This window comes from Telopea speciosissima, chromosome 9 (genome assembly GCF_018873765.1).
Source record: "Telopea speciosissima isolate NSW1024214 ecotype Mountain lineage chromosome 9, Tspe_v1, whole genome shotgun sequence".
In the NCBI taxonomy this organism is placed as follows: Eukaryota; Viridiplantae; Streptophyta; class Magnoliopsida; order Proteales; family Proteaceae; genus Telopea; species Telopea speciosissima.
Genome location: NC_057924.1, coordinates 46058472 through 46073559, shown reverse-complemented (window position 1 = coordinate 46073559; position 15088 = coordinate 46058472). Strand labels below are relative to the sequence as shown.

The window sequence follows — 15088 nt, the reverse complement described above, 5'->3', positions numbered from 1 at the left end:
ATACCAGTAGCAGGGGCATGGGTAGGGGCGTGGGTTTGGTTGGGCACATGGCGTGCAGAGGTGGGGCGCATAGGGGTGGGGCACGCAGGTGCTGGGCAGCATGCGCTCACCCCCTGTGTGTGTGCCATGGCCACAAGTTCTCCCTTTCCTTGGTACAAATCCAAATTGGGAAAAATAAAAAATTAGGTCAAAGCCACATGGTTACTATAACCAATCTCCATGGGAAAGTTGTTACAGTTATGTAACTATCAAATCTTGAGAAAGATTCCATGATTTAATAAATATCATCCCGTGGGTATTATCCATATGCTTCTTGATCTCCTCCCCACAAGAGATCAAGAAGGTTAACCATTATTTAACTTAAAGAATCCAATTCTTTGAAAAACAAGAAGAATGATGTAGTTACACATAATTACAATAAATATTTGATATCCATGGATAGGAAAGGTGGTTATGATACCACACTATTAGGTAATCATAGAATCATCTCCATGGTTGCCCATGGGAAACCAACACAAAAAATTATTATGGTTTGGTATAAAAATTTACCAAACTCTTCTCTTTTTTATCCCATAAAAATTAGGGTTTTACAAGAAGAGAAAAGAACATCTTTTTTCCATCCCATGGAAGAAGGAAACTATCCCATACACGAATGTGCAACGGAAAGAGATCGATTCGGGTGTTCTTTCGCATCCCATGAATATCAAATAAAAGAAAATTAATGCATAAATAAAAACATTAAGATTCGCTAACCTGGAGAGTCTCAAATGTTGCTCCTCTTCAGATAACGGTTCTTCTCCCAATGAGCACTTCAATAAACCCTTTCTTGAACCTTCTTGATGCAACCAAAGATTCTCAAGTCAAATAACCAGCTACTCCAAGTACAGAAAGATATAATCTTTCACAAAAACGAGGGTTTTCTAAAACCCTAAACTTAAAGGTGTTAAACGGTTCGGTTCGGTTCAAACCGTTTAATCAAACGGTTTCAATTTTGAAACCATAACCGAACCATCTATCAAAAGGTTTCACGATTTCCGTTGTAAACAGTTCGGTTCGTTAAACGATTTTTTTTCCTTTTTGGCACATTTATGTACATTAAGAGTGTTAAGCAGTTTATTCGGTTAAATGGTTCGGTTCGATTCGGTTCAAACCGTTTAACTAAATGGCCTCAATTTTGAAACATAAGCGAACCATTTATTAAACGGTTTCGGTTTAAATGGTTCGGTTTGGTTTCGATTTAAATGGTTCGGTTCGGTTTCGGTTTGCTTTTGACACCCTTACCTAAACTGCTTTCAACTCAAAGCGAACAAAAGCAAGACAGGAGAGTGAATCGTGTCGGGGGGGGGGGGGGAGGGCTGAGAATTAGAGCATAGGCAGTTGGCTCCCCCCTTTGTGTTTAGATAGTTGGGGTTCTAAAGAACCCCATGCCAATTCCCAGTGAGAGTCTGACACTCTCTCTCCTCAAAATTTGACTTTAAACTAATGGGCTTTCTTGATGGGCTTCTAATTGATGAAGAAGCAGAATCTAAAAGGGAAATAAAGTAATTAATAGATTTAATTTTTAATGGACTTTTAAATAAATGCATCAAACCCATTTAAAAATAAATAGATTAATCATTAATTAGCAAATCCTAGAAATACACCGCATAATAACAACTTAAAATGCTCCAACCCTCCACTAACCAACATCATCGTTATGGAATCTAGGGCATGTATCTCAATACCGCCAAACCTCATTCCATATTACATATCCATATTAGTATGTCTGTGTACATGACCAGAATTCGCAAAACATGATTAAATTCTTTAATTAAATACATAAATATAACTTATCATTTTATGTGAAAATAAGTTTTACAAACCATTTCTAAAACGGGTACAGGGTCTTGATTCTCATCCGACCATCCACAGATAAACTATCCTTGATGTTCCCTAATCAGGCAGTGGAGACCATGTTGAGCAACTCTTTCACTCACAAAATGCTTACACATTCCTAGAACACCGGCTTTGGTTCTCTTGAACTTTAGTCATTGATGAACCAAAGAATGCATTCACATTTCGCAGTGACAAGGTTCTCTCAGGTACTGGGTCTTGGTGACACATGTCTATCCAAAACCTACATCCGACAGTAATACATGAGAGAATCGACACAAGTAGATTCTTTGCCAATACATAATAGTATGTGTACTCGCATTCATACCCTGACATCACCATGTCTAGGTATACCCAATGTGACGACCATATGATAAGGGTGTCTAGCCCAAACCCTAGTCGTGACTACCATTTTAAGTGTAAACTTACGGATATTTATTGCTCAAAAAGTTTGTACCGCATGTGATAATATTAAATCTAAATGTATAAAAGGTTCAATACAAAGTAAACCGGATTGAACCGGAATGGACCGGGTTTGATAGACATACATATCCAACAACCAGTAGGATGCAAATGGATTTTTACCATCAAACAAAAATAGATGGTATTGTTGAAGGTGCAAGCAAGATTGGTTGCCAAGGTATTTACCCAAACATATGGCATTGACTATCATGGCATCTTTGCCCCTGTTGCTAAAATGAACTTTGTTCGTGTTTTACTGTCTTGTGTCGCAGACCTTGGATGGAACCTTCAACAACTTGACGTACAAAATGCCTTCCTCAAAGGTGATTCGAAAGAAGAGGTCTACATGAACATTGCTCCGAAAATCACTTTATAGCCTTAAACAGTCTCCTCGGGTTTGGTTTGACCGTTTCCAAAAGGCTATGCAGAACTTTGGATACAAAGAGGGCCATGTTGATCATACTCTGTTTGTCAAACACCAGGAAGGTAAAATCACTGTTCTCATCATTTTTGTTGATGATATTGTTATAATGGGCAACAATAATGCAGAGAGTTCCTTATTGAAGACTCAGTTAGCAGCAGAGTTTGAAACTATGGATCTTGAACAACTTGGGTACTTCTTAGGGATTGAAGTTGCTCGCTCTATCGAAGGCATTTTCATTTCCCAAAGAAAGTATGTTCTGGATCTCCTTGAAGAGATGGGTATGCTTGGATGTAAGCCTGTAGATTCTCCTATTGAAATAAATCACCAACTTCAATTGATAAGGAAGATATCAACGCTTCGTAGGAAGGTTGGTACACCTCTCTCATACTAGACCAAACATTACCTATGTTGTAGGAATTGTTAGCCGGTTTCTTCATGATCCGAAGTCCCCTCATCTCGAAGTTGTGTATCAGATTCTTCGATACTTAAAATCTGCACCAAGGAAAGGTCTTCTATTCTCTAATAACAAAGGATTTGAAGGAGTAAGAAGGACCTTTTGTCAAATAAAAACACCAGAAACTTTTAATCTTTATCTTAGAAAATAGGAGTAATTTAGTGTAATATTAGTTTATAAGTTTCCATCAATCTCTTGAGGAGATTAAATCTTATGTTTCATTCGTTCGAAAGAACGATTCTGTTAGAATACAATTGACAGAGTTTACTTATTTCGTTCCTTTGAAGATCTTTGTTTCTCTTGAACAATTGTGATAAATAAGTCTTTGGATCTACCAAGGCGAAGGACAATCCATAGTTTCCTAAAAGAAGTCAGATCATCATCTTTGATCTTTTATAGGTCTTAGTGACTCTAGCACACTCGCACCAGTCACTAAAGATCGAAAATAGAGGAAACAGGTGGTGTCAAATTTTACGATGCTAGGATCCGACTCCTCTACTTCCATTCATGGTACTTCCATCTTACTTCCGAACCTCCACAGCTTGCCATGTGTCAAAACAGTCATCCAACGTTTGAAAATAAAAGTATTCAAAAATTTTTAAATTTTCATTCAAACCCTTATGAGACCATTGAACCGTGACTTAAACCCCTAAACAACCCAACCCAACCGGCTCAAAGGTTACTCAAACCAAATCCCAAACCCCAAACCCCAAACCCATCTTCTCTCAAACCCCTAAACTCTACGAAACCCAAACCCATCTTGTTTCTCCGCTTCTTCTTCTTCTTCCTCCCAAAAACTCATCTGCTCTGCTACAAACCCATCTTTTCTTTTGGAAATTTCAAAGAAGCCTTGTAATCGTTCCGGTTGGTTTACGAAAATTCAAAGAAACCTTATAGGTGTTCTTGCTCTCTTTCTGTTTCAAACCCAACAAAACTCTGCCTCTCCACTTCAAGCTTTTCTTAATGGGATCCACATCCTCTACTTCCAAAGCTCTACTTCCATCCTCCTTCTGTGAGCTCCCAGCATGCCACCTGGCCTGAAAACCATCCAACGGTTGTTAATTAAAAAATTCAAATTATTTTGAAATCCAGATGAGATCTATTTGAACCATCTTAAACCCCAAACCAACCCCACCCGACCGGTTCAAAACAAACCAAACTGAACTTATTTTCCTCAAACTAAACCCATTTCACTCATCTGCCTAGGGTTTCAAATCAAACGAAAATTCCCAGCAAAACCTCTCCTGAATCCCTCTCTCTCTCACTCATCCCTCTCACAACTCCTCAGTGGCGACGGCGATAGCAACGGCAACATCCTCTCTCTCCCCCTGCTGCTGCTGCTTTACGATGTACTTGCCCTAACCTAAATCTTGATCTCCTCTCTTAGTCACCCTGGAAATACTCTCTCGTGCCTCCCTCATTTTCTATGTTCCAGACGACCCTTCTGCTCTTTACAAACCCTAAGCGAGAAAACTAGTTGTAGCAGATTTCCCATCTTCTTGTTTGGTCGGATTCTCTTTCCCTATTTCCCTCCCATTTCACAAACCCTAAGGCGAAAATCGTGTTTCCCATTTTCTATCTTTTCTCTTACCCTCTTTCCCTCCCATTTGAGAAATCCTAAGTGAAGCGCAGAGAAGGAACCTATCCTCTCTATCGGTGGGAATCCCATCCTCCTCCATTGGATCATCAAATTCGAAAATTGGGTTTTCAATAGAAAGGCCAAAGGTGAAGAGGGTTCCTCTGCAAAGAGGGCATGTTGAGTTTGGCTGGAGCCAAGTGTCTATACAGTTGATGTGAAAAGCATGGCGACGTATGGGAAGCAATCTAAGTTTGTCTTGTTTTGAAAATTCACAGAGGCAAACAGCACAATTGAAGGGTTCTTTTAGACCCATTTTCTCTTTGTAGAGGAAAACAAGGAGAGCATATATGAAAGCTTGATCTAGACCCGAGTCATGGAGATGGAATAACTGTTGTAACTGTCTTTGTAGAGCATCAGAGCCAGACAAATCTAGGTACCTATTAGACTGAGAAGTTGCTGAGGAAGATGGTTTCTTTATGAGGAATATAACGAGCAGGTGGAGCAGACCAGATATGAAGAATATAACAGCTAGAATAACTATGATTAAAAGAACAATTAGACTGATTCTTCTACCAGATGACGATGGGGTTGATCCATTCTGATCATTACTACTATGAGGAGATCTGAATGAGGGATAAGAAGAAAGAGGAGAAATACCAAGTGGAAAGTTACAAGTATCATCTTTTTCCTTGATTTGAGACTGAAACCAAGACATCTAAGGATGAGTAGATGGGAAGGACTAGAGAGTCGTCCTTGGTCTCATCTTTCTAATATGAAAACCAAAACCTCTCAGGGTAAGCTAAGAAAAAGCATACTTTCCTGCCTTTGAGAGAAAACCAACTTAAATTTTGTTTTAATTTGAAGGAACTGAACAGAAAAGATTACCCATTACTCCCACTAAGATAAGACCCAATTCATTCAAGCAAATAGTACTTAAGAAAAGCAAACATTCTTGAGATTTGAGAACAAAGCAGTGGCTGGAGAAGGTGTTTCTATGCTAAAAAAATGAAATCCAATTCAGGTCTCTCCTTCCCCTTCCCCCTTCTCCCCCTTCCCTGCTGAGAGGCTTCTGCAATTAATCCAGATTCTTCTTCTTAAGTCTGTCTTTGTTTTACCTCATGCCTGTGGCAGCCAGCTTAGTCGATTCATTGCAAAAAATTACAAGGATTACAAAATTGCTCAAGTGAATAAGCTTCTTACATGTAATGATCATCCTCACAATGTTGAACCCGATTTATAGATTGGTTTGTGTGCTGAATCTTTTCAGGATAATGTTCAAAGAAGTAATGCTTAAGATAGATCAGAGAAAACCATTGAACGCATTAGATCAGAGAAAACCATTGAATGCAGTAGATCCACACAATTAAATAATATGTTGTACCAGTGCTTAAACCCAAAATTGAACATCTTGTTCCGGGGAGCCCTAAACTTTGCAAATAATGCAACAAACAACATGGATAAGGGTGGGTAATAAGGGATCAACCAGCTGAGGATTCAATATTACTGATGTAGTAACTCAAGGACAGAGTAGGGTCTGCTGAATCATATTTTACAGAGCATCTTATACAATGATACATGGAGAATACAAGGTATCCAATCTGGCTGCAGGGTACTTGAGATAGATCAAAGAAAACCATTGAACACAGTGGATCAAAGTTAAGTATTCTTGGGCATTAAACACTTGATAGTGGATCCATTACATGCAATAAGATTGATCAAACAGATTACTTCAAAATAATGGAGAAAGGGGGGAAAAGCTACAGACAACAAAAATGAAAGGAAAAATTGTTCTTGAATCTTGAGTCCTGGTGGACTCGAACCACCATCCCATGGGTGTAACCCCACGTGCTCTTCTGTTTGAGCTAAAGACTCTCCTACCTAAATAAACTGTATTAACAAAGGTATATAATAAAAATTAATGGATCATAAATAATGGATGGATTCAAAGAACAAAAAAATGAAAAACAAATCCAATTCCAACAGTGCAACTGAATCATAGGTTCCATCATAAGCAAGAAACAAATTCAATTCTACTAATTCAATGTTTTACCCAAATAACGAAGGAGAATACTAATAATCTAATGTCATTTTGTTATTCGAAAAATGATATACAGGACACATCTGAGGTGCAGATCTTTTTAAAAAAATCAAAATCTGAGGAGCAATTTGTTTCTCAACTAAAAACAATTCTCCACTTGTTTTTAGATATATATCTTACATGGTTTTAGCTAGAAACAAATGAAATCTAAACAAAAAATTGATCAGCTTGTGAGGTAGATTCTGTTGGCGTATTTGCATAACCCCAAAATGTTTTAATGCATGAAGTGTAGATGTAATCGATACTCAAGTCTAGCCATTGCACATTATAGCTCAATAATCGATCTCATTTTTCTTGTCAAACCTGATGGTCTAGGAAAATGTGAACATGGAAAAGAACTAGCAAAAGCAAAAACACCCTACTCAATAATCGATCTCTGTGAATGAACTCAAGAAGACATACGTACACAATTTCCTTCTCCTTCTCTGCCAAGGGAAAACGAGAAAACTCAAAACTCAAAACTCAAAACAGACTCAGAAGTTCTCCTTCTCCTCCCTCTCTGCTACAACTAGTTTTCTTGCTTAGGGTTTGTGAAATGGGAGGGAAATAGGGAAAGAGAATCCGATCAAACAAGAAGATGAGAAATCTGCTACAACTAGTTTTCTCGTTTAGGGTTTGTAAAGAGCAGAAGGGTCGTCTAGAACACAGAGAGGATGAGGGAGGCGCGAGAGAGTATTTCCAGGGTGAGTGAGAGAGGAGATCGAGATTTAGGTTAGGGCGAGTACACCGGAAAGCAGCAGCAACAGGGTGAGAGAGAAGATGTCGCCGTCGCTACAGAGGAGTTGTGAGAGGGATGAGTGAGAGAGGGAGGGATTCGAGAGAGGTTCTGCTGGGAATTTTTGTTCGATTTGAAACCCTAGACAAATGAGTGAAATGTGTTTAGTTTGAGGGAAATAAATTCGGTTTGGTTTGTTTTGAACCGATCGAATGGGTTTGGTTTGGGGTTTAAGGTGGTTCAAATAGATCTCATCTAGATTTCAAAATAATTTGAATTCTTTAATTAACAACCGTTGGATGGTTTTCAGGCCAGGTGGCATGCTGGTAGCTCACAGAAGTAGGATGGAAGTAGAGCTTTGGAAGTGGAGGATGTGGATCCTTCTTAATGGCGAGAGAGAATGAGAAGCCAGGCTAGCATCGACCACATGATTTATGCGGGCCCCCCATCCTGTACCCCTGGCGACCACGTGCGTCTCCAAACTCCATTCTCACCAGTACACCATCTCGCTATTCCTCATTTCCTCTCCTCTCTTCTCCTCTTCTCCTCTTCTCCCTTTCTTTATTCACTTAAATCTTTCATCGCCTCCTCCTTTATCTCTTTTATTATTCCTTAAACACAATCCTTCCTTTCTCCTCGATTACAGAGACTGTTAATTCAAATCCAGTCTTGCCTTTCCTTCCGTTCCTATTATTTCCAATTGGATCGAAATTAAATTGGAGACTGTAGATCCGTTTTAACCCACCACCACCACCTCTCTCTTTCTCTCTCTGTGTGGTAACATTTCATGTAAGATTAAAATATCATGGGCAGCAAGTATAAGACTAGAAACAATAAATAAATAATAAATACAAGACTTATCTGATTGGTATGACAAATAGTATCGCACCGAGTCAACAATACACGTCCTCTTGTGTAATCCGAACAATAAATGGTAGAGTTGAGTCGCATCAAACGATGCTCTCCTTAAGGTTTTTAGATGCCCCAATTCTGCAATCTGGGTTGACCATGCATCTATACCTCCAAGATGAAACAACTCTCTAATCACATAGGTTGCGATTCCAAATGTGATTACAAAAGGGTGTCCAAAGGCTATATTCACTAACTCATCGACACTAATCGATTACGGTGGAAAAAAAAACTAAAAATGCTTCTAAAATTAATTTCAAAAGCAATTGTTGGAGAATGAGCAAGACCCCTCTCTTTATATAGGAGAGGAAGAGACACCACTAAGGGATGTCTCCAAGAGATATGTCCGAACTCATGTCTTTTCCCATAAGGCTTGTTTGTTAGCCACTCAAACAAGTCTTCCAATAGGCACCTATTGGCTATTTAGGTGTCTATTAGGAAAGCACTCCACCCTCCAACAAAATCGTATTTTGAATCTTTAATTTTAAAACAATTAAAAATCCAACAATCCCCACGATTCAAAATACCGATAAAACAAAACACGAGTTAGTGAATATATTAGACCTAGTAGGACACATCGTTGCAGGTGTCTTTCGGACTTGAACCTACACTAGGTTTGATGAACTTCGCTACGAGTACGGGTGAAGTCGACTTCTTGAACCTTTCCTCATTGGCGTAGCCGCAAGCTCACCATCCATATCCTACCATCGACCTTACGTGACTTAACCCGTTCATGACAAAATTGGACATTTTTAACCGGCCTTGTCCCTATCTTGGTCTCATGGACGTTTAAAGAGTTCGCCTTTAAAACTCTCATCGGTAGGCGGCCTCACCTCCTACATCCACTAAGGTCAACCAATGCGCACCACGCTTAACACACCCCCACATTTCGTAGGATTTGGCTTGATTAAGAGTATCTAACTCATCCTCATTTCATTGTGGTGGTACTACTTTCCCATGTAATCGGAATGAGTAAATTTTAGTAGTACTAGTCGGGTCATCGGTGACTTCGTTTGTACCCTTTGAACCTAATTCAGAGTTAAACCTCTTCACATAGGTTGGGTGTCCATCACATGACCTATGACACGAACTTTAAACTCATTCCTTAAATGTATACCACAATAATGGTCGAGGCTATATAATAGTATTAGTCATTTTCATCCCGACTATACTTGAATGATAATGCTACCTTCCTTAGCCTCACCGGATATATGTAATCAAGACATATTAGTCTTTATTTCTCTCTGACCATATCCTTTGTATTTCGTAACACAATTTGGCTTTGGTCATCACCATATATCTATCATTTATATTCATAGCCGTATGGCTCCAAATCCGACTTTCTTACGAAGCCATAAAAAATAAAATCATGGTGGAACCTATAACTTAGGCTTATATTACCGATTCCATGAATCACACCCACTAACACATGTTTGTACATGCCACCTTTGAACCAAAGTGTTGTTTCAAATACGTTCCATATGTACTTGACTTCCTTTCCAAGTAGAAATCCAACATTTTACTTGAACTATCTCTTTGAAAAAAGAGAGACTTTGCATACGAATACACGCATTCTCATAATAACCCCCACATTTTGGGTTTATCACTTTTAGAGATATAAGCCAAATTAATATGAGAATGTCCTTGTGAGAGAACTGTGACCCCCACACTTCCATACTAATTCAACCATGCAACTTTACTTGCATATCAAATTATAGCTTATCAATAAACAGTCATGAAACCATGCACTTATATATATATATATATATATATACATGCACAAATACTTGATAGAACAAGCATTCAACCAACATGTATCATATATTGTCACTTGTCTTAATAGACAAACAATTAAGATAGTCAATCTAGTACATGGCTTTATTAGCCAATACATACATAGACTTTCCATAATCCAATCTAATAATAATATGTATAAACCTGGCCAGATCAAATATAAGAACCAAGCCTTCAACTTAAACATCCAATTCCGATAACATATGATGCAACATATTGAAGGGCTGAATAAATCAATTTCCGACATATAACGTTGTCCATTAGGCCCATAAGTGAAAGTATCACGATCCCTCTCAATAAAAAAAATTTGCATCTTGTAACACAATAATCGAGCAATACCGATTGCGTGTTCACAATATTATATGCATACAAATACTTGCAAATATCCATATAAATGAGACTTACGATCAACTAACAGTCAAATAACTTAATTACCAATTGGCTTGAAAAGCCAACAAACCAAACCAATAGACGAATCCACATGGTTTGAACCGCCAAAGATCGATTAAACAAAATTGGTCGGGTCTTATGGAATTTCTACCCCATAGAATATGCCCATACAACCAATAAGAAAAACTCAAAAATTCCATGAAACATTTTATCAATGACCATAATGCAACACATTGGAATTAAAAACAATCCAATCATTTATTAAGACAAGAGACTGTGAACTTAATCCATTCTAGGAGACAGAATTGTAGTGAAATTGAAAATCAAACCTTCTGTGATTGCACTTCTCAAAGACAACTAGATACGGTACACACGCTATGATTTACCAACACCACATGGTGACCAAACTTGTCAACCCAAACATGTGAGACCAAAGAATAGAGTACTGATAAAACCAAAAGGACCAATTGGTGTAGGTGTGAAACCATGCATCCTTTACAATTATTCCAACGGTTGTCATGACAAAGAGTCACATATCAACCGATCATCCTTTTATATCTCTAATAAAGAGGAATTTAAACACCACCTCTATTCCAAAAGTGGCAAATTTGCTCACAACTATGACGCCCACATTCCACAATCTTCGATTACAGGGGCTGCCCACAGTAAAGCATACATGAACTACCGATCGAGCGTAATCGACTTCTTCTCATATGGCTGTCCACACGAATGCGTGTCCAAACACAAATCGAGGGAGGGACTGGTCGCTTCCCACATAAGCAAAGATATCAATCTCCTTTGCCGTGAGCAAGCGCACGATGGCGCGCGAGGATAGCGCCAATTCCCTCCTTGATTCCTTTCCACGAGACAAGTCTCACGAAGTCCTTCTTGAATTTGAAGGCGGCACAGCGTATCTTCGTTGAACGAAGCCTCCTCTATGCCGATTCTAAGCGAGGCCGGAATCGTAATTTAGAGTTTCCATCATTTCCGTTGAGATTGGAATTGAAGCTTGAACGTGGAAGAACATAAGCCGGCACGCCTCCAATAATTCTAGTATACATCTCGGTCCCCACATAACTTTACCCATTCTCTCTTAGACAAGAAACAATCAAGCACCCTCTTTCTTTTGAAAAACCACCACAAACCAGTGATTTCAACCGTTTCACACATAGGCTTTTGGGTAAATGCCATTGACTGCATTTCATGTCCAATGAGAATGATACATGTGAAAAATCAAACTTCACAAATACTTGTGTTGTTTGCCATGTTCGATGTATGTAATAGAGACGCTCTCCCTTTCAATCCCAATAAAAATAGAACAAATTTTTCACATAGGAAATCAAGCAATTCTACGAGTCTTATACCCATCTAAAAACCTTAAGATTGTAAGATTAAAATATCATGGGCAGCAAGTATAAGACTAGAAACAATAAATAAATAATAAATACAAGACTTATCTGATTGGTATGACAAATAGTATCGCACCGAGTCAACAATACACGTCCTCTTGTGTAATCCGAACAATAAATGGTAGAGTTGAGTCGCATCAAACGATGCTCTCCTTAAGGTTTTTAGATGCCCCAATTCTGCAATCTGGGTTGACCATGCATCTATACCTCCAAGATGAAACAACTCTCTAATCACATAGGTTGCGAGTTCCAAATGTGATTACAAAGGGTGTCCAAAGGCTATATTCACTAACTCATCGACACTAATCGATTACGAGTGGAAAAAAACTAAAAATGCTTCTAAAATTAATTTCAAAAGCAATTGTTGGAGAATGAGCAAGACCCCCTCTCTTTATATAGGAGAGGAAGAGACACCACTAAGGGATGTCTCCAAGAGATATGTCCGAACTCATGTCTTTTCCCATAAGGCTTGTTTGTTAGCCACTCAAACAAGTCTTCCAATAGGCACCTATTGGCTATTTAGGTGTCTATTAGGAAAGCACTCCACCCTCCAACAAAATCGTATTTTGAATCTTTAATTTTAAAACAATTAAAAATCCAACAATCCCCATGATTCAAAATACCGATAAAACAAAACACCGAGTTAGTGAATATATTAGACCTAGTAGGACACATCGTTGCGTGTCTTTCGGACTTGAACCTACACTAGGTTTGATGAACTTCGCTACAGATACGGGTGAAGTCGACTTCTTGAACCTTTCCTCATTGGCGTAGCCGCAAGCTCACCATCCATATCCTACTCGACCTTACGTGACTTAACCCGTTCATGACAAAATTGGACATTTTTAACCGGCCTTGTCCCCTATCTTGGTCTCATGGACGTTTAAAGAGTTCGCCTTTAAAACTCTCATCGGTGGCGGCCTCACCTCCTACATCCACTAAGGTCAACCAATGCGCACCACGTTAACACACCCCCACATTTCGTAGGATTTGGCTTGATTAAGAGTATCTAACTCATCCTCATTTCATTGTGGTGGTACTACTTTCCCATGTAATCGAATGAGTAAATTTTAGTAGTACTAGTCAGGTCATCGGTGACTTCGTTTGTACCCTTTGAACCTAATTCGGGAGTTAAACCTCTTCACATAGGTTGGGTGTCCATCACATGACCTATGACACAGGCTTGTTTGTTTGCCACTTTTGGAAATACGATTTTGTTGGAGGGTGGAGTGCTTTCCTAATAGACACCTAAATAGCCAATAGGTGCCTATTGGAAGACTTGTTTGAGTGGCTAACAAACAAGCCTTATGGGAAAAGACATGAGTTCGGACATATCTCTTGGAGACATCCCTTAGTGGTGTCTCTTCCTCTCCTATATAAAGAGAGGGGTCTTGCTCATTCTCCAACAATTGCTTTTGAAATTAATTTTAGAAGCATTTTTAGTTTTTTTTCCACTGTAATCGATTAGTGTCGATGAGTTAGTGAATATAGCCTTTGGACACCCTTTGTAATCACATTTGGAACGCAACCTATGTGATTAGAGAGTTGTTTCATCTTGGAGGTATAGATGCATGGTCAACCGTTGCAGAATGGGGGCATCTAAAAACCTTAAGGAGAGCATCGTTTGATGCGACTCAACTCTACCATTTATTGTTCGGATTACACAAGAGGACGTGTATTGTTGACTCGGTGCGATACTATTTGTCATACCAATCAGATAAGTCTTGTATTTATTATTTATTTATTGTTTCTAGTCTTATACTTGCTGCCCATGATATTTTAATCTTACATTTCACACGAGAGAACAGACGGAGAAGATAGAACAAAGTGTGATAGTTAATGTGATTGATCTTGGAGGAACGATTTACCCGATTTTACTGTTGGAAACAGACGTTTTGGATGACATTTTTGTTAACAATTTAATATCTCTGTAGCTAAAACAAATGAAGCAATTAGCGGTAACTATTATTATACCGGAGGAGCAGAATAGTTGAGTTTTGGGAAGGAAGAAGAAGAGGAGAAACAAGATGGGTTTGGGTTTGGTAGAGTTTAGGGATTTGAGAGAAGATGGGTTTGGGGTTTGGGGTTTGGAGTTTGGTTTGAGAAACCTTTGAGCCTGTTGGGTTGGGTTGTTTAGGGGTTTAAGTCATGGTTCAATGGTCTCATAAGGGTTTGAACGAAAATTTGAAATTTTTTGAATATTTCATTTTCAAATGTTGGATGACTGCTTTGACACGTGGTGATCTGTGGAGACTCGGAAGTAAGATGGAAGTAGAGGAGTCGGATCCAACATAATCATGCCATGCTGACGAATATGGCCTGGAAGTTAATAGCTGAACCAGACTCCTTGTGGGCCACTTCCTCAAAGGCATTTATTATTCAAATTCCTTTTTTTTTTTTTTGAGAATTGGAGAACTTCAATAGGGGCCGGGGGGATAGGGGATGGAATAGGCCCAAGATGGTTTGAACTCATGACCTCTTATTTGGAGAGTTGGTCTTTTGCCAACTGAGCTGACCCCTTGGGGTACAAATTCCATGTATCTTGAAGCCACTAGTGGTTATCAACCTTCCTTGGAATGGAGAAACATATTAGTTGGAAAGGAGGTTCTCAAGGATGGTCCCATTTGGTTTGTTGGGAGGGGGAGATAAAATTCAAATATGGTCAAACAATTGGATTTCTTTCCTCCCCAGTTTTAAAATCCGGTCTACCCAATTACAATTACAATTACAGTCAAGAAAGATGGTCATTGCACTTGCAACCTCAATCACATGGTTATTGCTTTCCTCCTCTGACTCCTTCATCATCATGGGTTGTTTTGTATATTGCATGGCAAAGTTTCCAGTCTAGAGTCGCTCGAAGCTTGCAGTGAGTGGTGTTGTGGCTCTTCTCGAAAGATGGTCAATCTTAACACTTCCTTATTTCAATGAGCACCCTATATTGCAGCAGTGGCAGCGAGGTCAATTCTACATTTGCAAGGCTCT

The 15088-nt window shown here is 39.0% G+C and overlaps 2 protein-coding genes across 3 annotated transcripts in view; both read right to left on the bottom strand.

Moving 5' to 3' along the window:
• LOC122639776 (peroxisomal (S)-2-hydroxy-acid oxidase-like) overlaps nucleotides 1-15088 on the bottom strand; it is a 50013-nt gene that overhangs the window by 20088 nt on the left and 14837 nt on the right. The gene's annotated exons all lie outside the window — the stretch shown is intronic.
• Nucleotides 4760-5506, bottom strand: LOC122638958 (RING-H2 finger protein ATL46-like). The gene has a single exon (XM_043831808.1). The coding sequence runs from the start codon at nucleotides 5504-5506 to the stop codon at nucleotides 4760-4762; it is 747 nt and encodes a 248-aa protein (XP_043687743.1).

Bases quoted from the DNA above. Each gene is read 5' to 3' on its own strand.
- LOC122638958 (XM_043831808.1), bottom strand. From the start codon at position 5,506: ATGTCTTGGTTTCAGTCTCAAATCAAGGAAAAAGATGATACTTGTAAC.